At 38.9% G+C, this 25,687-nt stretch overlaps 1 protein-coding gene across 1 annotated transcript in view; it reads left to right on the forward strand.

The window, feature by feature from the left end:
* Positions 1-25,687, forward strand: part of LOC150087340 (ubiquitin carboxyl-terminal hydrolase 20-like) — a 561,531-nt gene that overhangs the window by 19,118 nt on the left and 516,726 nt on the right. The window contains exon 2 of the mRNA XM_090372003.1: positions 19,117-19,235. Coding sequence (XP_090228129.1) covers positions 19,146-19,235 — 90 coding nt within the window. The 5' untranslated portion in view covers positions 19,117-19,145. The remainder of the gene's footprint in view (positions 1-19,116; positions 19,236-25,687) is intronic.

Below are 25,687 nucleotides of genomic sequence, written 5' to 3' on the forward strand. Positions count from 1 at the left end.
ATGTTGATGAGTTTCTTTACTTATAATCTTTCTTAAGAGTTTTTTCATTACTGAGTCATATTCCACTAACAATTCGACAATCTTTAAAAAATTTCTGTTATATTCATGCAACTTATCGGATGTTCTATGTAATGCTAAATTTTGTGTTCACTGCAATTTTATGATCGCAATAATCCTTTCTAAAACATTTTTCCAGTGTTTGATATTTTCATTAATCTTTTTAATCTCATTAATATTTCTACAGAGTGCTATCAGTTCTCTTTATGAACTCTTTCCAATTGTTATAATGTTCACAAAACTAATAAAGAACTCAAATGTTCTTTATTAGTTTTGTGTGCATTTAACCTATAGTTTATATTTTTATAGTCATTCAGACCTTTATATGTTAGTGCAACTTTTATTTAGAAAACAGATTGCAGCAAAAGAATAAACTGCATCCTTAGATTTGGAATATACCAACCAGTCGTGATGATATTTTTCGCCATTGGGAAGTGTTCGTTAGTAGTAAGTCAGATTGAATTTTCTGTTTGTCATTTTTGACATTTACGGGAAAACTATAATTTCTTTTTTGTTTCGGGCCAATTCTTATTAGCAAGTCCGTCATGGATTTTGTATTTTCAGGCCATTTTACAGCATCTTCATAATCCTGTAAAGCTTGCTGAATAGAAGTTTGTTCAGATTTATCTGCATTTTCACTATTTGAACTTGGACTTATTTGGTAACTCTCACTACCTTCATTCATTTTCTCACTTTCTAGATTTACAGTTTCTACAGAATCTTTGACACATTAACTTCAGAAACTGCAAGTTGCGGTTGATTCGGCTTCTTTTGTTGATGGCTCACGTTCATCATCACTACTTGGTTTTTTTTAAAAAAAACTTTGTATTTATCAATAAATTCATATTTTTCCACTTTTCACTTCTGATTTTTGTGTTCCAGAGAGGTCCTTTTTTCTAAACTTTTTTTCGGTAATTAATCAACACGAAAAAAAAATAAATAAAATCAACTATAAGACTGCTTTTTGAAGGACAGGTTCAGTTCTCATCCAATATTTTTTTAATTTCGTTAATATTTAAATGAACTAAAAATTAAATGAAAATAATAATGAAAAAAACAAAAATCAATAAAAAACAAAACAAGAAATAATATTAAATAACATTTATTAAAAATTTATAAATATTTAAATAATTTTAGATTTTAGGGTTAATGTTTTTTTACAAATTTAATAGAATCTACTCGAACAGATGAGGAGGGGTGGAGTTGGTGGCCCTAAAGCTTGGCAGTCCTAGGCCAGTGCCTACTCGACCTTACCCTAGTCTGCCCTGTGTGGATAGAACGGGGGGGGGGAGTTGATGATGTTGTACAGTAAATATAATCTTTTAAGGACACAAAGGATGATATTGTACATGTTGGCACTAATAATATTAAGGGTAGAAGATAGCTGAGGACTTACTTAACAAATACAGAGCAATGTTGAAAAAAAGTTGAGTTGCCATTAATTTGAAAGTGTCTGCAATTCTGCCCAGACAAAATAGGAGAGAGTACGCGATGACAGCCTTGCCAATCAATTTAGCCCTGGAGAGATTTTGCAAGGCTCATGGGGTAGAATTTTTTCAGCACGGTCTGTGCTTGCTAATAGACTGCTTCTACAGGGATGGGATACACGTAAATAGAAGGGGCGCAAGAATATTTGCTGATGCTATTGAGGCAGTGATAGGTGGGCCAGAAACTCCCAGCCATGCACAGAATAATAGATCAACAATAGCCACAGGCAGAAGTGAAAGTGATTTTTGCACTTCTTCTATTGGAATGTGCAGCATCCTGGAAAGCAAGGTACCAGGCTGCTGCATGCTCATGAGGAATTCTTTAGGGAGGAGGATGCCAGAAGTTTATCAACTCTGACAGAGAGCCAAACAATTTTGTATTAGCTGAGAGGAAAGTGGAAGAAAAATTGAAGTTAAACATAAAAGGGGCACTGGGGTGGTTGAGATCTATCCAGTTATAATAAGGGAGGTAGCAAAGGAGGTAAGCAAACCCTTAGCCATATTTATGATAGCATCTTTGGATTTAGGAGAGGTCCCCTGTGGATTAGAGATGTGAGAATGTCGCTCCAATTCACAAAGGTAGATCAAAGGCTGATATTAGTAATTAGAGAGCTGTGGGCTGAATTTCTGTTCAAAGGAAAATAATGGAGTTGCTGGTTAAAGAAGTAATGCATGACCATCTCGGCAGGAGTGCAGTTACAGTATACTTCAATCACAGTATGGGTTTAACAGAGATCTTGTCTGACCAATTTGACTGCTGGTACTATGATGTAGTGACAAAGGAATTGGATACAAAAAATATATCATAATATGATTTCAGTTAAGCTTTTGATACTGTTGCACATAAAAGACCTGTACAAATTGTAGAAATGTGGTGTTAAGGGAAAGTTACTACTATAGATAAAGGGATTGTTGAGTGGGAGAAGACAGTGGTTATCAATAGACACTGCCCTTTGTGGAATAATGTTGTTAGTGGAGTTCCACAGGTTTGCTGCTGTGCCCATTGATGTTTTCTATGTTTATTAATGATACTGATGAGGGTATATCAAGCTTTGAGCAGGCCCATCAGCATTGGGCCTGCTCAAAGCATTCAAGGTCTGATACACCTCAGTCAGATCACCTCGCAGATGCCTAGTCTCCAGATGCTGCAACTTACAGAACTTAAGCCTCTCTTGGTAAGAATACCCCTTTGTTCCTCTCGCCAATCTTGTTGCCCTTCTCTGTACTCGTTCTAGCAATTCTACATCCTTCCTAAAATGAGGCCCGCAGACCTGTATGCAGTACTCAAGGTGTGGCCTTGACCATTGCCTTATACAAAAGGATAATCACCTCAATGTCTCTGCTAGCAAGATTGCTATATATCATTAACAAAACTCCATGACCTGCTCTGGCAGCCTGTCTGCACTGCTCAGAGAACTTCATATCTGGCTGCACAATTACCCCCAGGTCTTTTTCATTCTCAACCTACTTGAGTGTGTAGTACTACACAGTTGGTACGTTTCTCTTGGGTTACCGCTACCCGACCCCCCAGTCTTCTGTCTCCCCCCCTCTGTCTTTATGCTAACGAAAGCTCCACACAACAAAAATTAACGTGCCAAAAATCCTTTGAGCCCATAATTCGGCAAAACAACCTTAGCAATCATACCCCCACGCCAACGCATACGTGTATGTAATTGTACATGTGTATTTATATATGTGTGTGCATCGTCACTAACCTAATCTAATGGATTTTTTTTATTTATTATTATTTTATTTATTTATTTTTTTAAATATATATATATATATTTATATATTTTTTAGGTCCTAGCCACTGAAATCTCAGGAAAGTAAACGGCAGGACCTGCCAGAGTAAAACTGAGTCTACTGGGTTCCTGGTCTGCCTCCATGGGGCGTAAGTGGGACAACGTTGGGCCTCAGCAGGGGTCTAGCGGCTAAATGACCAGATGAACAACGGTACACGACATTACACATGAACAATTCCCTCATACTTTTAAATCTCTGGCATTTCCCAGCGAACTGGTTCACCCACAATGAAAGCAATACGGAGATGGGGGGAACCACTGGTGCCATATGACAATAACACAATACACTTTACCGTATGCAGCGGTAACTGCGGAATGATGTTGTTATGTTGTTGTTATTTGGTTTTTTGGAACATTAGCAACTAAGGCCATATTGCTCCGGGGATATGCAGTGGTCATTCCCTGACCTTTCTGCATCCTCGGTATTTGGTGTTCACGGGCTCGAACCCTGGTCTAATCAAGAAGCGTGTGCTACGCACTGCTGCTACTGCCCACCTGGCTACGGAGACGCATTGCGGAATGAGAAACTGGGCACTGTTGGTTCTTCAAATTCTACGGCGTCGGTTTTAGATTTAAGTGGTACCCCAATATTGGAAATAATAGCAAAGTTACGTAAGGACTTTTCTGGCTTTCTTTCATGTGAAAGCAATAAAATTACCAAAACATCAGGGAACATACTTATGGAGAAGTGGCTTAACCTCGAGACTGTTGTTTCCTCAGTATTAATAGAAAATGAAAAACTAAAAGTGGTCAATTAGGAGATTTTAAAACGGGCTAATGTTCTAGGGAAAATGGTCAACATTTCTTCTGATGTTAATTTGCCACCTTCTGAATTTCCTCAAACTAAATATTACTTTCCTTCCGAGACTCTGTCTCACGAGATCATGAGCAGAATTTCCTTCAAGTACCTGTGGAATCTCCTGTCAGATCTGTTGCAGAAGTTGCCAGTGGCTCATCTAAATGTATGCAGACAAGTGATAAACAAGCAAGTGTTACTCCTGAGGTTATATCTGACAGTGTACTTATTCTAAGAGGACTAGATTCTAGTGACTGTAAGACTAGTGCTGAGGTTAGAAATCTTGTCACCAAGACACTTAAGAGTGATCTGAAAAGTGTTAAAAGTAAATTGTTACGTACTATTTGCAGTAAAGGCGTTATTGTTGAAACTACATCCAAAGATGACGTGGATGGCTTTACTGCATCAACATCTTTTGTGTCGGCGGGACTCTCTCTCTCTCTGGGTACTCCTCGTATAAGTAATCTGACCATTCTGGTTTATGACGTCCCCAGCGAATTGTCAATGGATGAAATAGTTAAATCTTTTTCAAAAGAACTTTGTAGATTTCAATTGAGGAAGTGAAATAAGAGACAGAATTTAGGTTAACAATTAAGGCTATTTCTGCATCATGTGTGCACTGGGTCATCAGTTTCTCACCCAAACTATTCAAGTTTATTACGTCTCAAGATAGAATTTTTCTGTCGTGGTCCTCACACAAATTTCTTCCTTTTACTATTGTTATAAAGTGCTGCCATTGTCTGGGATTTTGTTCACGTGTCCCCATCCTGTGGCCATTGTGCCTGTAGTGGGCATGTTTTGGCAGAGTGTCCGCACAGAGAAGTATGTGCTGTGTCAATTGTAAAAGGCGAAAGCGTAACTACCAACATTCTGTCAGAGCTGGTTCATGCCCTGAATATTTAAAAGCGCTAGAAGAGGCATGCCTAATCTACGAGTAACACAACTAATAGCCATATAAATACTGTACACTATAATCAAGGTGTAAATAATTCCGATTCACTATTTCCAGATGCCAACTCAGGTAATGGGAGAACTTCTCGTCCAGTTCTACAGGCTCCAGTACATTTGAAGATTATGTAAATTAATAGTCATCGTTCCCGGGCAGTTGCTGGTGAGTTAAGGATTTCTGCAGAGACCCATTTGGTGGACGGCTATTCAAGAGCCTTTTTGTGCATGTCTACATTAAGGGCAGTCTTCTAAAATTATGGGGTTTTCCTTGAGGACTAGGGTTATCTAGTCAGTGGATACGGATCCCAAATCTTGTGTGGTTGTTTTTAATGAGAATCTCGACATTACAGTCATTAATAGCCTGTGTGCCCAATTTTCAACCTGTGTTATGGTCTCCTATTGTAATATAGAATTCTACCTTATATCTTTATACTGCCCACCATCAGCTGATTTTGATCAATATTTGTTTTACCCGGAGAATGCTTTTAATCTTCTTGGATTTTCCTGCAATATTTTAATCTCATCTGACCTGAATGCCAAATCACAATTCTGGTTTAGTTCCTACAATGATTCTCGTGGCCATCTCCTTGAGGAGTTCATAATAAATAGCTACAATCTCACTATTTTAAATAGGCCGCAAAATTTCACTACTTACTCCAGTTTCGCTGGTGATTCAAATATTGACTTAACTCTCATGAATTCACATTTTGATCTGACAGTTTCTGGTACACCAGTCAGGCTTGACTGGAGCATCAAGTCTGACTGGTGTACAAGTGATCATCATGTGATCCTTTTCACAGTTTCATCCAAACCTGCGTTACTTTCTGACTCCTTGCCTCTACAGCTGGAACTAGTAAGATTCTCTTTGAAAAACATAGACTGGCCTGCCTTTGATTTTTCTGTTCTTCTCGGATACATTGCCTAAATCATTGATATCCCTTTCAATTCCAGAACTCATTGACAAAATTCGATAATTAAAGCTTCTTATCGATCTTCAAGAAAAATGAGGATAACCTCTAGGACTTGCCCATGGTAGACCCAGGAGCTATCTCAATTAAGAAAGCAAGTTCACAGTGCACGCTGTTTTTATCAGAGACATCGAAATTGGCCTCAAGATGATGTATGAGTATTCTACCAACAGTATGCAGATTTTAAAAAAAAAATACGTTAAGGCTATTGCAACTTGGAAACGGGAAGCCTGGATGGCTTTTGTGCAGTACTCTGGGAATGCTGATCCTTGGGGCTTGCTATATAATCTTTCACGTGGGAAAATTTTTTACTCCAAATATATATGGATCTGTTTTGGCAGACTCGGCTGAGACATTAAATTGGGAAGATAGTGTTAATGCTATACTAGTCAGTCTGTTTCCGGTGGATGACGTGGCCTCTGATTCTTTAGATCATTCATGGACTCGTCTTGCTACAGTGTTGACATCCAGAGTGAACCTTTCAGTCTGCTTGAATTGAACATTGCCAAATGTCCAGGCATGGATCTTGTTGAAAGTACCTTTATATTAAGACTCCTGAAACCAAGACCTGAAATACTTCTGTTTTTGTTTAACGAATGCCTTCAGAAGGGTACTTTTCCAGAGGCTTGGAAAATTGCATTGGTCAAACTCATAAAAAAGTCTGGCAAACCATCATTTCATCCAAAGTCTTACAGACCAATAGTGCTCCTGGCAAACTTGGGAAAATTACTGGAGCTTCTTATGGCTATCCTTCTACGCAATCTATTACAACCGCAGGATTTAATATCTCCAAACTAATATGGTTTTTGTCTTGGCAGGTCCTGCAAGGATGCTTTTGTAGACCTGGTTGTTCATCTGGAAAACTCAACTTATAAATATGTTTTAGCTATATATATATATTGACTTTGAGGGTGCTTTCGATTCTGTTTGGTGGGAAAGTGCCCTTAAATGTCTTCGTATTACCAAGTGTCCTCTACAACTATACTTCAGTTTCCGGAGCGATTTTGACAACAGAGTAATAACCGTAAAATCTAAGTTTAATCAAGTTTTTAGGCAAGTCTCGTGAGGGTGTCCCCAGTGCTCTATCTTGGGACCCCTTGTCTGGAACATGGTCCTGCAGCAGTGGATTTCTAGAACCTTTGAAAATGTTAAGATTATAGCCTACGCCGGTGATCTGACTATCTAGGTGTGAGTTGGAATCTGTTGCCAATAGAGCACTTCAGGACCTATATGAATGGCCTCTTCGTAACAAGCTAAAGATTAGCCCTCAGAAGTCAAAGGTGATGGTATTCAGAGCAAATTTAAATATCTCTCGTCCTCTAAGTTAAAATCAATAATGTTTGTCTTCCTTTTGTTACAGAAACTAAAATCCTTGGAGTAACAATAGACCACAAGCTAAATTTTATGACACATGTTACTAACTTGACAGTTAAAATCAAGAACTGTGCTAGAGCATTAACTAGAATTTTAAGAGCTGAGTGGGGGCTCTCGAGAAGGATTTTAAAAATTTATTATAATGCATATTTATCCCAATGGCCACCTATGCCGCCGCCTCCTGGTTTCACAGAGCATTAATTGTTAGAATTAGAAACAAGTTATATTCTTTGCAGAGAACAATTTTATTATCCATAGTTAGAGCATGTTGTACAGTGTCGACCCCTGCCTTACAAGTATTAGCTGGAGTTTTGCCCTTAGACCTACATTTGATCTTTAAAGGATCGTCTTACAGGTTAAAGAAGCAAATCCCGACAGAGTTTATGGGAATCACTATTGACTGTCAGCAGGATATCAAGCATGGAAAAAAAAGGGAATCTGGAATGAATTGTTGTATGAGTGGCAGATCTGCCGGGACACAACCTCTTTGGGATTGGTGACAAGATGCTTCTCCCTGGAAGTGACTTTTCTTCACGATAAAAAGTACAGTCATTTCTTTCCATCGATCTATACATGTCTTACTTGACCACAGGACATGGATCATTAAATCATCGACTCTTCAGGTTCAAGTTGGCTACCACAGATTTATGTTTTTGCAGTGAGACAGAGAGTTGGGATCGCGTACTATATTCATGTACTAACTACGAGGATCAGAGAACTCTCACAAATTATTGTGTTCTGCAGCCTGGTCAGGAATCTTTGCTTATCCAGAATGCTGAGATTTTTCGGGCATTTCAAACTTTTGCCAGAGAAGTTTTTGAGAAAAGACTGCAACTGTTATCTACAGTTTCATCTTCTTCTGGATCATCAGGGATCGGGATCACCACCTCATAATTGTTCTCATGGTTTTGAAATGGGACCTCAATTAAGACCTCATTTGATACAGAATTGTAACCTCATTTGTCTTAATTTTGTATATAATGTATAACTGAACAAAAAAAAAAAAAAAAATTGTTTTCCATCTGGAGTGGGCCCCCAGAGGGATCTGGCCCACCTTTTGGCTACAGCACGTGGGTCAGCATTTTGAATTGGAACAGGACGAGCACTATTGAAACTGGTCCACCTTCGCGTGGTGTGGACGAGTACCCAGAATCATCTCTCCAGGTGATTGATGCTTCTGGGAAGCCAAGTGGCCAGAACAGAACACACACATAATACACACAAACCTATGTCATTCACATATCTGGCACCTCAATCAGATCATCTTGCAGGTGCCTACTGCAATTTGCAGAACTTAAACCAAGAAAGGCTAGTAGGCACCTGCGAGGTGATCTGATTGAGGTGTATAAGGCCTTGAATGGGTTGAGTATGCCGAATGCTGATGGGATTCTTCCTCTTGCTCAGATTTAGAACCTGAGGAAAGACAGTTGTAGAATAGATGTGTGAAAATTTGCCTTTAGCCAGCAGGTAGTTGATTGGTGGAACAGACTTCCATCTTTTGTTGTGGAAGTTGATAGCCTAAATAAATTTAAGGCTGAGCTGGACAGGCATTTGGAACGAATGGGGGGGGGGGTGAAATGGAAGGGTTTTTTTTTTTTGGCTGATGCTGCATAAGCTTGCTTTCTTGCATCGTATGCTCCTACTAATGCTAATTTGTAGTAATACTGTTCTTCACAGAGATACGAGATACACATGTCCACATGTACCCATATGTAGCCTTATGGCATAGCTGTACAGAAGGCAGAGCAGGCACACACAATGGCCAGATTTTATAGCCACCTCACCCTTTCAAGTGATAAATCAACCTAATAATTTACCAATTTTTAGCAGTATCATGTGGGAGAGTGACATTGATGTCACTCTTGCCACCAATTCAATAGCCTATAAAATTACAGACTGGTATGTCCAGCCATCCTGGACCACGTCAGATCATATAGCTATCACCTTCAAACTAAACAGGCAATAACAAACAACCCAACACTCCTTGTTGGATATCAAAAGGTATAACATTAAAAAGGCGAACTGACAGACTTTCGCAGAACATATAGCAGCAGATCTGCAAAAACAGGAAAATGAGTGGTCTAGATCAGACAACTGTAGCCCGGACAAGCAAGCACTGACTGTGACAGACATTTTAACAAAAACAGCAAACCTGTCTATCCCGGAAAAAGGCGAGGAAGCAGGCAGTCTCCTGGTGGTGCCATGAACAGACTATACTGAGGAGAAGGGTGCACAAGGCGAGGAGAAATTTTCAAAGAGCCAGAACATCTTGGCCACAAAATGAGGTGGATGCACTGAGAGATTCTTATAGAACTCTCAGGAATTAGTATACAGCCCTCATAAGACACAAGAAAAAGGAATGCTGGAGGCACTTGGTGGAAACTACTGGAAACAGTAACCCTTGGGGAGTTGTCTACAGAATAGTGACTAACAAGCTGCCAAGGGGAAATGTCTTGGAAACCACTGTAAAACCAGATGGAACCTCAACTCTGTGTTGGGTGGATTCTGTAAATAACATCCTTGACAGTATTATTCAGACTGAAACTAGGAATCATTCCTCCACCCAGCTGGACAGTATAAAAGAAAACACTGAATATGACTGCCAATATTGAACCTTTGTTTACTACAAAAGACTTAGAAATAGCACTATCTAAAACCAAAAACAGTAAATGCTCAGGTTTTGACCTCTTAGAGGTTGAGGTCATCAAAAAATTAATGGAAATAGCACAAGACAAATTAATAGCACTATATAATAACTGTGTGACAAAAGGTATATTCCCAAAAACATGGAAAAAAGCTGTGTTAAGATTAATTCTGAGAAACCCCGAGAAACCCCATACTGATCCCAAATCATATAGACCAATAGCCCTACTCCCTATACTAGGGAAAATATATACGAAAGACTAATATCTAGCAGATAGCTCAATACTACATAGAAGCAAGTTTACATTTCAAAAATCAGTATGGTTTTAAGCAGGACAACTCTATGGAGGATGCTATGCACCACCTACTGACAACACTTAAAAACTCAGAGAAGAAATACATGCTGGCAATCTGCATTGACCTTGTGGGGCATTTAGCATTAGTAGAGGCATATGATGCAAGAAAGCAAGCTTATGCAGCATCAGCCAAAAAAAAAAAAAAAAAACCACTTCCACTTCACTCCTCTGTTTGTTCGAAATACCTGTCCAGCTAAGCCTTAAATTTATTTAGACTATCAACTTCCACGACAAGGGATGAAAGTCTGTTCCACCAACCAACTACATGCTGGCTAAACGCAAATTTCCATACATCTATCCTACATCTGTCTTTCCTCAATTTGAATTTATGCCCTCTCAGGTGATTATTCTGAGCAAGAGGAAGAATCCCATCAGCATTGAGTATGCTCAAACCATTCAAGGCTTTATACACCTCTATCAGATCACCTCGCTGGTGCCTAGTCTCCAGACACTGTAATTTGCAAAACTTAAGCCTTTCTTCGTAAGAGCACCCCTTTGTTCCATTCACTAATCTTGTTGCCCTTCTCTGTACTCGTTCCAGCAGCTCTACATCCTTTTTGAAATGAGGCCTCCAGACCTGTATACAGTACTCTAGGTGTGGCCTGACAATTGCCTTATACAAGGAATAATTACCTCCTTATCCCTGCTAGAAAAATTCCTGTATATCATTGACAACACACCATGAGCTACTCTTGTAGCCCGTATGCACTGTTCAGAGAACTTCATATCTGTCTGCACAATTACCCCCAGGTCCTTTTCATTCTCTACCACTGCCAGTGTAGTACCACGGAGCTGATACGTTGCTCTGGGGTTGCTGTTTCCCATATGTAGTACTTTACATTTGTAAATGTTAAACTTCTTTTGCCACCTCTCAGCCCATCTGCTCAACCTTTCCAGATCCCGTTGCAGCAGCAAAGCGTCAGTAGTATCTTACACAACTCTGCCAACCTTTGTATCGTCTGCAAACTTGGACATTAAGCTTGATATACCATCAACAATATCATTTATAAATACAGAAAACAATAATGGACACAACACTGAACCCTGAGGGAATCTACTAATAAATTAGTCCACGATGACCAGTGTCCATTGATTACCACTCTCTGTCTTCTTACCCTCAACCAATCCTTTATCCATAGCAGCAATTTGCCTCCAATGTCACACTGCTCCATTTTGTGCAGCAGTCTTCCATGTGCAACAGTATCAAAAGCCTTTCTAAGATCCAAGTATATAATATCAAAATTATTCAATGCATCCAGTTCTTTTGTGACTGCATCATAGTATCCAATCAAATTGGTCAGGCAAGACTTCCCTTGACAAAACCATGCTGTGTCCGAGCTATAACTGAAGTCTTGTCTAGATGATCCTGCAGTGCTTCTTTAACCAGTGCCTCCATTTATTTTCCTGGAACAGAAGTTGAACTCACAGGTCTATAATTACTTGTGTCAGCCTTTGATCCTCCTTTGTGAATTGGGGTCACATTTGCACATCTCCAGTCGGTGGATACCTCCCCTGAGTCCAAGGAAGCTCTCATAATTATGGCTAAGGGTTTGCTTACTTCCTTTGCTGCCTCCTTTAATATAACTGGATGGATCCCATCCACCCGAGGTGCCTCTCTTGTGTTTATCTTCAACAATTTCTCTTCCACTTTACTCTCAGTTATTACAAGATTCTCTAGCTTACTGCCAGAGTTGAATACACCTCTGGCATTCCCCTCGCTGAATAACTCCTCATGTGTGAATGTCGATGCAAAATATTCATTTAGTTTGTTAGCTACCTGAGCAGGATCATCAACAGTTGACCTATCGATATCAAGTGAACCAATCTGATTCATCTCCTTCCTTCTAGAGTTTACATAAGTAAAAAGTGCTGCCTCCGTAGCCAGGTGGGCAAGAGCAGCAGTGCGTAGCACACGCTTCTTGATTAGACCGGGGTTCGAGCTCGTGACCACCAAATACGGAGGATGCGGAAAGGTCAGAGAATGACCACCGCATATCCCCGGAGCAATATGGCCTTAGTTGCTAATGCTCCTAAAAAAAAAAAAAAAAAACCATCAGTAAAGAACTCTTTGCTGTTTTTCTTTGCGTCCCTTGCCAAAGATTTCTCGTAATCTGTCTTCGCCTGCCTAACCTCCTTTGTAACTTGGTACAGATCAACTTGTAATTATCATAGGCTTCTGTGTCATGTGTTAATTTGTATGTATCCCATGCATTTTTCTTCTCTGCCATATGTCTCATTAGTTCATCTGACATCCATTTAGGCCTAAACCTTGAACAATATTTCTTAGTTGGTATGTAAAGCCTAGTAGCTTCCAAGATAAGTTCTTTGAATGCTTCCCATTTTGAATTTGCTGTTGGTAACATCATCAGTTGGTCCCGCTGTATAGAATTTAAATACTGTCTCAGACTATCGTAGTCGCCTTTACAAAAGCAATAACCCTTCCCTTTATCCCTAATGGTAGTTACCTCTTTGAGTAAATCCCACTTCAGCACACTGTGATCACTATCACCTAGTGGTTCCTGTATCTGCAGATTCTTAATGCATGAAGAATCACTACTGATAATCAAATCAAGAGTATTACTCCCTCTAGTTGCCTCTTGAACATGTTGATGTAGAAAACAATCATCCAATAAATCCACAAAAGCCTTGCTAGTGTGTGAGTGACCAGCCCACAAATTCCATTCAATATCTGGGAAATTAAAATCCCCCATTATAAGACTCTCTGATTTACTGGCCCACTCTATTTCACTGTACAGTTTCTTATTATACTCATCAGAGTCATTAGGCCTATAGCACTCTCCTACTCTCAATTTTGATCTCCCAATGCTTATGTCACACCGAAATGACTCGACACTGCACTGTCCAGTGATATCGACTGGCTTCACTTCCTTGGATTTTATGTGTTTCTTAACTAATAGCATAACTCCTCCTCCTCCCTTCCTATCCTGTCTATCCTTTCTGTAGACATTGTACTCCCCAAATTCCAGTTCTGCATTCCTTATATCTGTGTGACACCACGTCTCTGATATTCCAACAATATCTGCCTTTGATGCATTGAGCAATACTTCAAATTCAAATTTATTTACCAAACTCCTAGCATTGGTGTACACGCAAGTATACATGCACCTGTTTCTATTCTTAGCTATCCTAACACAACCCATGTGTTTACTTATACTGCAATGACTCCCAGCAGTCTGAAATATCCTGCATTTTGTTTTTCAAGCTTCTGCTCATTCTAATAGAAGCAGTGCAAGAATCACTTTCATCTCTGCCAGTGGCTACTGTTAATCTATTAGTCTTTGTATCCCGTATCCCCCCCCCTAGCCAGAAGTTTTCCGACCCACCTAACACTGCTTCGATAGCATCAGCAAATATTCTTGCACCCTTTCTATTTAAGTGTATCCCATCCCTGTAGAAGCAGTCTCTCCTGTTAACAAGTACAGTCCAGTCCGAAAAAATGCTACCCCTTGAGCCTTGCACAATCTTTCCAGGGCTGAATTGATCGATAAGGCTCTCATGATATACTCCCTCCTATCGTGTCTGGGCAGAATTGCAGACACTTTCAAATTCAACCCTAATTCACAGCTTTTTTTCAACAGTGACCTATACTGCCGGTCTCCTATTCTTGATATCATTAGTGCCAACATGTACAACTATATCACCTTTTGTGCCCTTAAAAGATGATATCCGCTCTACAATGTCATCTACCTTAGCCCCTGGCAGACCATCCCTGGTCCTGTTCCACCTATCCTTTTTTACAAAGCATTTGACTCATTCTGGTGGCCTAGTGTTCTTAGGAGACTCCGCCAGACAAATGACCCACAAATCCTCTATAAGGTAATAAACAGCTACCTTAAAAGAGAGAAGTGTCTCAGTACGCACAAGGTTCCAGGAATTGACACGCCCTATGAATAAAGGCTGCCCGCATGGTTCAATCCTTAGCCCTTTTTTCTGGAACATTGTTCTGGAAGAATTTCTGGCCTTGGACCTGGGCCCTGTCGAAAGCCTGGCCTTTGCAGATGTCATGATTTTCCTTGTAAAAGTAACACGCCAGTGGTTGTAGAGCAAAGATCAATGCTGCCCTGTTGCAGGAGTGGACACAAATGCACATGCTCAAAATATCGCCTGAAAAATCTAAACAAATACTTCTAAAAGGCAATTTGGACATAAGAAGACGTCCACAAATCAAAATTAACACGATAACTATAAAAATGGTAACAGAACTAAAATATCTTGGAGTGGTCTTTGATTCAAAATTAACTTTTTATCCACATTTGACCTACTTGGCAAAGAAAGTGAGAAATTATGCATGTATTATTGCCAATATCAGTCGAGCAGACTGGGGGCTCAAAAGAAAGACCCTCGCAATCATATACCGTGCAGTGTTCCTACCTGTTATCACTTTTGGAGCTGGTGCTTGGTTCACCCCCTCACGTGAATCCCTTGGTTCACCCGAGGGGGAAACCAAGCACACCTGTAGCGCAGGTGTGCTTCCTGCGCTACAGGTGTGGACAATACTGCTCACTATTACCAGAGCATGTCACACAGTAAGCACACCTGTGCTACAGTTGCTGGCCGGAGCTCTCCCACTTTATCTGGAAGTAGCCGAAAGAGGCTTATATTATAGACTTAAAAAGGGCATACCCACATAATTTCTGGGGATAGTAGCCCTTGATATAGCCAGCACCTTCGATGTTGAAAGAAAAACTCCATAGCCACAAAACTCCACGAGCTATGGCAAACAAAGTGGGACCAGGAAACCAGAGGTCTGGTTACCAAACGGTTTCTGCCATGGGTGTCAATGGTTAGCCCAAAGCCATCTAAGTGGTATGCCCCTGGTCTTTTTACAACATTTATATTGACATGTCACAGCTCCCTAAAGGCGAAACTAACATCCTTAGGGCTGACTGATGACCCAAACTGCACCTGTGGCGAGAGTGAAGACTGGGCACACATTCTATATGAATGTATAATTTATGAGACCCCCCCCCCAGAACAGCTAATAGCACAGATTGGCCCCCTTCCCAGGGGAGAACATCTGTTTATTATAGAAGAGGAAAACTGTAAAGCCTTTACAACCTTCACACAGAAAGCATTCGAAATGCGTAGAATTATCCAAAGATGGGCAATTCAGCCCCCCCCCACACACCAGCAATTGAACAATAATCAATAGGAAAAATTGTCCATGTTTTCCACCACGCCCAGACGATGACCTAAAAACTGTCGGGATAGCAGTATTCTGCACCCTGACACGACAAAACCTGATTGACATGGGTACCCTCTCCAGGACTACCTGCCACATGAAGGAACCTGGGACATACCAAATAAGCAACCATGTAGGGAGGGAGATGTACAGGCAGCTAGGGAAGCAGATTAGCTGAAAAATATCAGCAAGCTAGTAGCAAAGTGATGCGATGTAGAATGAATGAATGAGAGTGAAAGACAGAATGAATAGGCTGGGCACAGAGTGAATTGGGAATTTTGGTAAAAGGGAATACATTTCAGTTTTGGTGAAAGAAAGAGTGACCCCGAGGGAAAGAGAGAGTGAATGACTGTTATGGTGAATGGGAATGAGTGGAAGAGCAAATGTAATTGGCCAAAAGAATACAAAGTTAATAATAACTTACCTTACTTTACATACTAACAACACAAACACTATTACTGCATTGCCCACTGGCCTGCAAAAAACTTGTGGCTAGGCGTGCACCTCAACTCAAGCATAACATTAAGTTGAGGTGCCCAGAGAGTGCAGTGCATAAAGCAAGAATCGAACAAATGAAATGAAAGCCAGAAGAACGAATGAGTGTGTGTGAGAGAAAAAGAACACAAACCATAAATGTTGCTAACCCTAGTTTTAATATTTTATATTCTTGCTTATTTAGCTTAACTATTATACATTAGTATTTAAATTTACATTACACACCATTGCATCCCCCCTGGTGTGTGCAAAAAAGATGAACGAGTGAGTGAAATGAAAAAAAAAAAAAAAAAAAATATATATATATATATCCTAACAGGAAAAAAAAAATATGTATCATAAAATGTAAGAAAAAAGTATAAAAATAGAACGTAAGTAGAGTAAGAATGCAGATTATGAATGAAGTAAATGTGTTTCTCTCCCACCCCCCAGAGCAGGATAGGCAGTTTGACCATGCTACCGGAATCAACACAACATGGCATTGGCGATCTGAATTGGGTACTCTAACCCAGTTCCCTTTAAAACCGCATCCCCAGGGAGTAAGGGAGGGGAGGGGAGAAGATGGGTTTCAGTCTCCTCCTCTCCCCTGCTTCCACCATTCTTCGCCTGGTGGGGCTTGTCCCCACTGACCTCTTTGGGGATGCCTACTCTATCGTCCCTATCCTTCTATCTGTTTTCCCCCAGTCTTCAGTCTCCCCCCCCTCACTAAACTGGCCGAGTACGGTTTGGCGGCATTGTTGTACTGAGTACAACAATGCCGCCAAATTCTAATAAACGTCTAAATTCTACCACTTTCTTGTAAATCTCTTTTGGCCTTTCCAAATTCTAGTGTTCAGTCCTCCCCCCCCCTTTTTTTTTTTTTTGTATAGGCCTAGCCACTGAAATCCTTGGAAACTATGTGGTAGAGCCTGCCAGAGTACTTAAATAATCTACTAGGTGCCTAACCTACCTCCTCGTTGCAAAATGTGGGCAACAGGGGGTTCCATTAGGGGCCCAACAGCTAAATGGTCAGAGAAACAACAGAACATAACACTACACAAGAAACCACTCCCCACACACTTTTTAAATCTCTGACCTCCACAGAGTTCTGTGTCACTTACAAAGAATACAACTCGGAGATGGGGTAACCCCTGGTGTCGTCAGACAACTAACACACTTTACACTTTACCCATATGCAGTACTTTGCATTTGTCAACATTAAATTTCAGTTGCCACTTCTCAGCCCATCTGCCTTACTTTTCTAGATCCTGTTGAAGTAGCATACTGTCTTTACTGTCATTAACAACCCTGCTTATCTTTGTATCATCTGGAAACTTGGACATTAAGCCTGATATACCTTCATCGATATTATTGATAAATATAAAAAACAATTGGCCCAGCACTGAACCCTTGAGGGACTCCACTAATGACATTAGTCCATGTAAAGCAGTGTCCATTTATTACCACTCTCTGCTATCTCCCTCTCAACCATACATTCCATACATTTATCCATTTCAGCAACTTGCCCTTAATGCCATACCTCTCCAATTTGTACAGCAGTCTTTCATGTTCAACACTATCAAAAGCTTTCCTGCAATCCAAGTATATGACATCAAAATTATTTTTTGCATCCAGTTGCTTTGTGACCACATCGTAGTATCCGATCATATTGGTCAGACAAGACCTCCCCTTAACAAACCCATGCTGTGTCTGAATTATTGCTGCAGTCTTGTCTAGATGATCCTGCAATGCATCTTTAACCAGCGACTACATTATTTTACCCGAACAGAAATCAAACTGATTGGTCTGTAATTACTTGTCACCCTTAGATTTCCCCTTTGTGAATTGGGGATACATTTGCACATCTCCAGTCCATGGGGACTTCCCCTGAGTCCAAGGATGTGTTTATAATTATGGCTAAGGATTTGCTTACTTCCTTTGCCGTCTCCTTTTATATAACTGGATAGATCCCATCCACCCCAGTTGCCTTTTTTATGTTTAACTTCTCCTCCACTTTGCTCTCTGTTATTACAAAATCATTAAATACCCTGTTACAGTTTGATAAACTTCTGTTAAAATTATCTACAAACAACAATATAAATGTCTTGTAAACCGTCACTAAACTATAAATATGTTTAGTGAATTATTATATTATTCTAATGCAATGGCATGCAAACTCTGGTCTGCAAGCCTCCTTGGAGGGGTTTGCAGAGAAGTTTACAGAGACTGAAAGACTTGGGACTCTCTGCTCATTGTGTGTGTTCCACAAATGAGTTAAAACACTACAAGCTTATCCATCACACTAGTTCTAAATGGTAAGTTGTTAGAAACTTTTTTCCTCTCTAGCATTCTGGAAGCTGATGTTATAAGTTTTATTGTATCAAGCAGGCTATATACAGACACACAGATTTTTAATTTGTGTTTTAAATACATATTTTGAAACATAGAAGGACAAATTTTGAAAGTGGGTTAGAAATTTTTTTTTTTTTTTTTTTGTTGATTAGTATGTTTTATCATTGAGAGCAAGAAGGAAAAATGAAAGTTTATTTTGGAGGGCAACTGGTAAAGCTGAGAACCAAAAGGGGCTGAGTCAAAAAAGCTTGCATGATACTTGTCTAATGCTTCATGTACAAATCACAAAACTCTGAAACAGATAGTCCATTATATATTATCAAAAGAGTTGTTAATGGTATTCATGAAAGCAGTTAGACAATTCTGTGGCTTAACAATTTTCTTGTGGTCATCACAGCAGCCATGATTCATTGTTTTGGCAAATGGTCAGACCTACATAGAATTGAATTTACTAATTTTCAGGTGGTCTGCTGGATTCTCTCATTTCCCTTAACCTGGACAGAAAAAGGGTAGTGCCAGATAATGGATTGCTAGATTTAGGTGGTTTGGCTGTATTAATTTTTTTTTTATTAGTAATGCTAAGTTTAATTTTTGCTCAATAATTTACTTGATTCATATACAGAATTCTCTTTTCACTTTTTGTTTTAAACTTACAGCAAGCCTACGGAAATATCTATTTTCCACCATGAAGATGGCCGCTGCACTGTCAAGTAGTTGTCCACATGTTGTCACAATTGGAGATTATACAAAAGAAGATATTATCAGAAAGCAAGAGGTAGAGTTAAATATATTTTTGTCATTCTTCAGTTTGCAGCTTTTATTGTATTGTTATTGCTATACCCTGATGTTATTTTCCCTCAATGACAACTGCAGTGATCATATCATCCTTCCAATGATTTTTCCAGTCCTTAATATAAAATGTTTATTTTATAAGAGTCTTTAAAATTTATTGATAACATCTGGCTGATAAGAAGTTCACTTGTTATCACAGAAAGGAAAGTCTTTTTAATTGCTGACCTTTCCTTCTCTTAGTTGCAAGGTGGTAGAGTAGGTTCATCCTCACGGTAAAATGGAGCAATCACGAAAGACACAGACTTCAGAATTTCACTGCCTTGAGATTTTTCTGAAACAAGTCATAACAAGGAAGAAAATTAAGTTGTCTACAAAGTGAAAAATTTACATATCCTCACTAAATGTAGTTATTCTTGGTGATTTTGTTGCTGTCAGAGACGTGGGGAATATTTTATGTAATAATGAGAATAGATGAAATAGGACTGGGTATGTCTGCCTGGGGCAAAACTGGGGCAAAAATATTGTAGAACAGCTGTCATCTTGTAATTTCACATGATATTGTTGCACATTGGTACTAATAACATTATGCATAGGCATTCTGTGACTTTACTTAACAAGCATGAGGTGATGTTAATAAAAAGCCTTAAGTTAGGGATGAATTTGAAAGGCCCTGGAATTTTGCCATGACATGATAGGATGGAGTTTATGATCAGAGCCTTGTTGGTCAATTTGACTCTGGACAGATTGTGCAGGGTCCATGGAGTAGAATTTTTCACAGCATGGCGAGTCCTTGTTTAACAGATGAGATGTTTTACAGGAAAAAAATATTTACACTTGCTATTGAGGCAGTATTAGGTAGGTTGGAAAACTGCTAGTTTTGGTGGATACACAGACTGATTCTTTAACAGCAGCCACAAACAGATGAAATTAATTTTTTGCATTGCTGCTTTTTTGACATGTAGTACCCCCTCCCTTAGGTAACTGTTCAGCTGACCTTTGAAATTACCAAAACTTTCAGCCTATAATGCTCATGTAGATAACTTATATTCCAGTAATTTATAACTCACTGGCTAAAATAAAACTTCCTGCAATCCAGTCTAAACATTTCCTCCCGTAACTTGAATTTTTAGCCTCTAGTTCTAGAATCATTTATAGCCGTGAAAATTTCATCCTCATTCCTTTTACTTTTGCCTTTCAGATAAAAAGAGAAGGCGCTATTCTTGATCTAGTTATCATAAAGGATTTAATGTGTATTAAGAATCTTCAAGTAGGTAGCAGTTATCATAGTGATATTGATGTGAGATTTTAGTCAATGAAATAAAAGCTCAAGGGTGAAGGGAAGGGTTATCTCGAAAAGGCAATTATAATGGGCTTAGACATTTTTTAAACTTTTTTCAGTGGGAACAGCTGTTGATATTGAAAAATATAAATGCCAAATGGTGTTCAGAGAAATAATTATATAGTAGCCACTAAGCATTTTATTCCAAGAGATATTTTTCAAGATTTATACCAAAATGGATGTTAGATGAACTGATGAGTTCAGTAGCTATTATTGTGTACTTAACAAGGGAAACAATAATAGCTATTATTGTTTCCCTAACTGATAGCCATCAAATTCTGTCATGGAAAATGTGCCATGTGATGCATGAGTGTAGTTTCCTGCAGTGCTGGGCGACTAAGTGCTTGATGGGTTTCACTTCCTTTGAGGGAATCAGTCCTCTTCTTCAAGCCCTCATATAAGCTCATCAGGACACTGAATTTGTGCTTAATTTCCTCACACTCTGCAACATAGCTCACAAAGCTCACATGTGGCTCTATTGTGTCTCACTATGGATAATTTGGCAGAAAGGCACAAGTTGCACAATGTATATAGCTCTGATTCGCAAGGGAGGCTGTCACCCCGGCATCTCTTCTGTGCCCGAGGGAGAGAACTGCTGGTGGTTGCGAGGGACTGTCTTAGGCCTAGGCAAACTAGGCATGTACCAAGGGCCCGTAATTTTGGGCCTGTAAATGGCAATGGACACAGTCAAAATCGGTGATATCCAGTAATGTAATGATGAGCATGAATGCTCGTTTTCCTTATAAAATTTGCAAATAAAATATACAGTACTTTCAAATTGTAATGTAGCTTCTAGTCAAAATGCATACATTGCTGATATGTTCAGATTTGTATAATTTCCTTAGAAATATATGCAGATTTGTATAATTTCCTTAGAAATATATGCAGATTTATTTGCTTTACATTTTTATATTGATCCTAAGTAATCCTAATTTTCCAAGGGCCCCTATGCCCTATTTTTTTACTATTAAAGTAGGATGTTTCATAATAAACATTTTTACAGGAGCCCCAAAAAACTTTTGCCTAGGGCCTGCTATCCTCAAGTTAGGCCCTGGTGGTTGCTAATGGATGTGTTGATAATGAGGAAGAATCTGTTTGGCAGCAGGGAATGCAGTGCTTTTTTGGAGAAATTTAAGATGGAAGAAAGAAAAATGGAAAGAAAGTGTTAAGTATCATAATGGTCTTAATTTTTGGGATAATATACAACATATGATAGCCAGGAAGAGTGGAAAAAAATTCTGCCTTAAGTATCGATTCAAGATGGAGGTACGAATTTAGTATATACCAATTGAAAACTAGCACAAGATTAAGAGTAAGGTCTGAGCTAACTGTGCTGGCTAAAGGTAGTTTGATTATATCCTTAATATCATTACTCAAAAAAGATATGGTAATCTACAAATATGGATTTTTAGGCTTGTCAAATGAATCCATATTTTCTTGTGGAGAGAGAGAGAGAGAGAGAGAGAGAGAGAGAGAGAGAGAGAGAGAGAGAGAGAGAGAGAGAGAGAGAGAGAGATGTGGGAGGAGGAGAGGATTTAAATTTGATAGTAAAGTTCCTCAAGCTCAAAAGGAAACCCTAAAGCCATTGAAAAAAAAAAATTCAGAAAAATTTCTTCCGAAGCGGGATAAATCATGGTATAAGTAAATTATTGTTATTATTTTTTTTTTAGTCAAACAAATAGAATTCGCAGAGTTGTAATTATCTATTAATTTCTTTCAGAAATCAGGATAATCGCAACTTTTTTCTGTTTGATTTCTAAAACAAAAAAGTTTTCAAAAGAAAAAAAATATATATATTCTGAAAGAACATTTTTATTTTTTTAAAATGAGATCTGGATCATCATTCTACCATAGTAATTTTGGAAAAACCTTGAAGAAGAATTGATTGCAATACAAGATAGTTATGCAGTAAGAAGCTCAACCACAAGAGCAGCCAGATGCTGTTCTAATAACTCTCAAGAGAATGACTGAAACCATTGAGTTTTTTTTTTAAACATAGATTGGATTTTTGAATTTTTATTAATGGGAAATTCTTAAGTTAATTGCAAATTGTCAGATTTTTAGTTGTGGCAAATGAAATAGATGAGGAATTATTCAATTAGTAAATATTATAAACTGAAATCTCTAAAAAGAACAACCTGTATCCTAATATTTGCATTAAGTGTACTTGAAGTGAAAAAATCACAGTAATTCGGTATCTGACTCCAGAGAAAAATGTACATTAAAGCTTGTAACATAATACATATTTAATTTCTTTTGAAATAGCCTCAAAAGACTTGACTTTAGCTTCTTTATTACATTAAATCAATATTTAAATAGTATTAGTACAGGCATATGATGCAAGAAAGCAAGCTTATACAGTATCATTCAAAAAAAAAAAAAAAAACACTTCCCCCTTCACCCATCATTTGCTCCAAAGATTTGTCCACTTCTTCCTCGAATTTATTTAAACTGTCAACTTCCACAACGACAGATGGAAGTTTGTCCCAGCAATCAGCTACCCGCTGGCTAAAGGCAAATTTCCGCACATCTATTCAACAACTTTCCTCAATTTCAGTTTATCTCCCTCGGGTTTGTAATCTGAGCAAGAGGAAGAATCCCATCAGCATTGAGTCTGCTCAATCCATTCAAGGCCTTATCACCTCAATCAGATCATCTCACAGGTGCCTGTCTCTTGTTGCCCTTCTCTGTACTCTTTCTAGCAACTCTACATCCTTCCTAAAATTAGGCTTCCAGACCTGTACACAGCAGTCGAGGTGTGGCCTGACCATTGCCTTATGCAAGGGGATAATCACCTCCTTATCCTGCTAGCAAAATTCCTGTATATCATTGACAAGACCCCATGATCTACTCTTGCAGCCTGTCTGCACTGCTCATAAACTTCATATCTGACTACCCCAGGTCTCTTTCATTCTCCATTACCCTGAGTGTAACACCACCCAGTTAGTACATTTCTGTGGGGTTTCTGCTACCCATATGCAGTACTTTGGATTTGTCAATGTTAAACTTCAGTTGCTACTTCTCACCACATCTGCCCAACTTTTCCAGCTCCTGTTGCAGTAGCATATTGTCATTACTGTTATTAACAACCCTGCCAATCTTTGTATCATCTGCAAACTTTGACATTAAGCCTGATATATCTTCATCAATATTATTGATAAATAATGACAAAACAACAGTGGGCCCAACACCGAATCCTGGGGGACAGACACCATTAATAACATTAGTCCACGAAGTGCAGTGATTACCACTCTCTCTTCTCCCACTCAACCATCCTTTTATCCATTGTAACAACTTGCCCTTAATGCCATACTGCTCCAATTTGTACAGTAGTCTTCCATGTGCAACAGTATCAAAAGCTTTCCTGAAATCCAAGTATATGATATCAAAATTATTTTTTGCATTCAGTTCCTTTGTGACTGTGTCATAGTATCCAATGAAATTGGTCAGACAAGGCTTCCCCTTAAACCCATGCTGTGTCTGAATTATTACTGCAGTCTTGCCTAGATGATTGTGTAATGCTTCTTTAACCAGTGACTCCATTATTTTTACTGGAACAGCAGGCAAAGCAACAGGTATGTAATTACACGTCACCCTTTTATCCCCCTGTGTGAATTGGAGATACATTTGCACGTCTCCAGTCCGTGGGGACTTCCCCTGAGTACAAGGATGCTCTCATAATTATGGCTAAGGGTTTACTTCCTTTCTTTGTAGCACCTCCATAGCCAGATGGGCAGGAGCAGCAGTGCGTAGCACACGCTTCTTGATTAGACCGGGGTTTGAGCCCGTGACCACCAAATAACGTTAGTCCAAGAAGAGTAGTGCCTATTGATAACCAGTCTTTGTCTTCTTATATTCAATCATCCCTTTATCCATAACAGTAACTTAATCCTAATGTTACACTGCTTCAATTTGTATAACTGTCTTTTATGTGGAACAGTATAAAAAGCTTTTTTGACTTTTCAGTGTCTTTTATGAGTTGAATGTAGGATATAATCTTTCTTGTATATTTGGACTCTTGCTAGAGTTTCAGACTTTCAAAGACTCAATCCTTCCGAGAGAATTGCTATAAAGTCTGAAAATATGGAGATCACACATAGATTCTTAGATGAATATCAGAATGATTAAATGTCATTAGGCAGGTTTGTAATTATTGGTTACTCTTTGGAATAAACTGTTTTAGAGGTGTGGCCCCTTAGGGATTGGTGCTTTGACTGCTCTTTTTTCTCAATTTGTTAACTGATGTTGATGAAGGAATACAAGGTATGATGTCAGAATTTGTAGGCTGTTTACAAATTTTGCCTATTTGTCAAATAGTGCAAAATGCAAGGTTTTACACTTGGCGAAATAAGAATCCCAAAATAACTTCCACTGTACTCAGAAGGATTGAATTAAAAAAGGTAGAGGAGAAAAAAGGTTTTTTATTATTGTTATTATTATTATTAGCCATATGGTGCAAGGAAGCCTGAAGCTTATGCTGCACCAGCCAAAAAAAAATTTCCCTATTACCATGAGAGAGAGAGAGAGAGAGAGAGAGAGAGAGAGAGAGAGAGAGAGAGAGAGAGAGAGAGAGAGAGAGAGAGAGAGAGAAGTAGAAAGGAATCACCAAGAAAGAGAAGAATGATGATATCCAGCTCAGGACCCTGGGTGTGCCAAGCCCATACTCACCAGACATGAGCCTCTGGGACTAAATTTGATGGGTTATGATTCAAATAGACACGAAGTTCTCTGTACAACAGATACAAGTGGCAAGAATGGTCTATAGTGTTTTGTTGATGACTTAATGGACATTTGATCTTAGAGATTGGGGGATTATAATTTGTATATAAGGCATTTGTGAGACAGCACTGAATATTGTGTTCAATATGGAGACCACATCTAGAAATGATAAAATGGTGATCCTGGTGAGATAAGCAAAGGCTGCCCATGGAGGAGATATTTTGAATATATGTTCTACAGAACTTAATAATTAGATTTGTAGTGAGGATCTGATTGAGGTTTACAATACTGCAAAAGGGAAAATAAAACAAATGAAGGCTGAATTTTCATGATTTTAAGTGAGGTAGAAGTCGACTAGAAGAAAGTAGAAGAATTCT

The sequence above is a fragment of the Mastigoproctus giganteus genome, chromosome 4 (assembly GCF_048544385.1).
Source record: "Mastigoproctus giganteus isolate SK-2022 chromosome 4, ASM4854438v1, whole genome shotgun sequence".
Lineage (NCBI taxonomy): Eukaryota > Metazoa > Arthropoda > Arachnida > Uropygi > Thelyphonidae > Mastigoproctus > Mastigoproctus giganteus.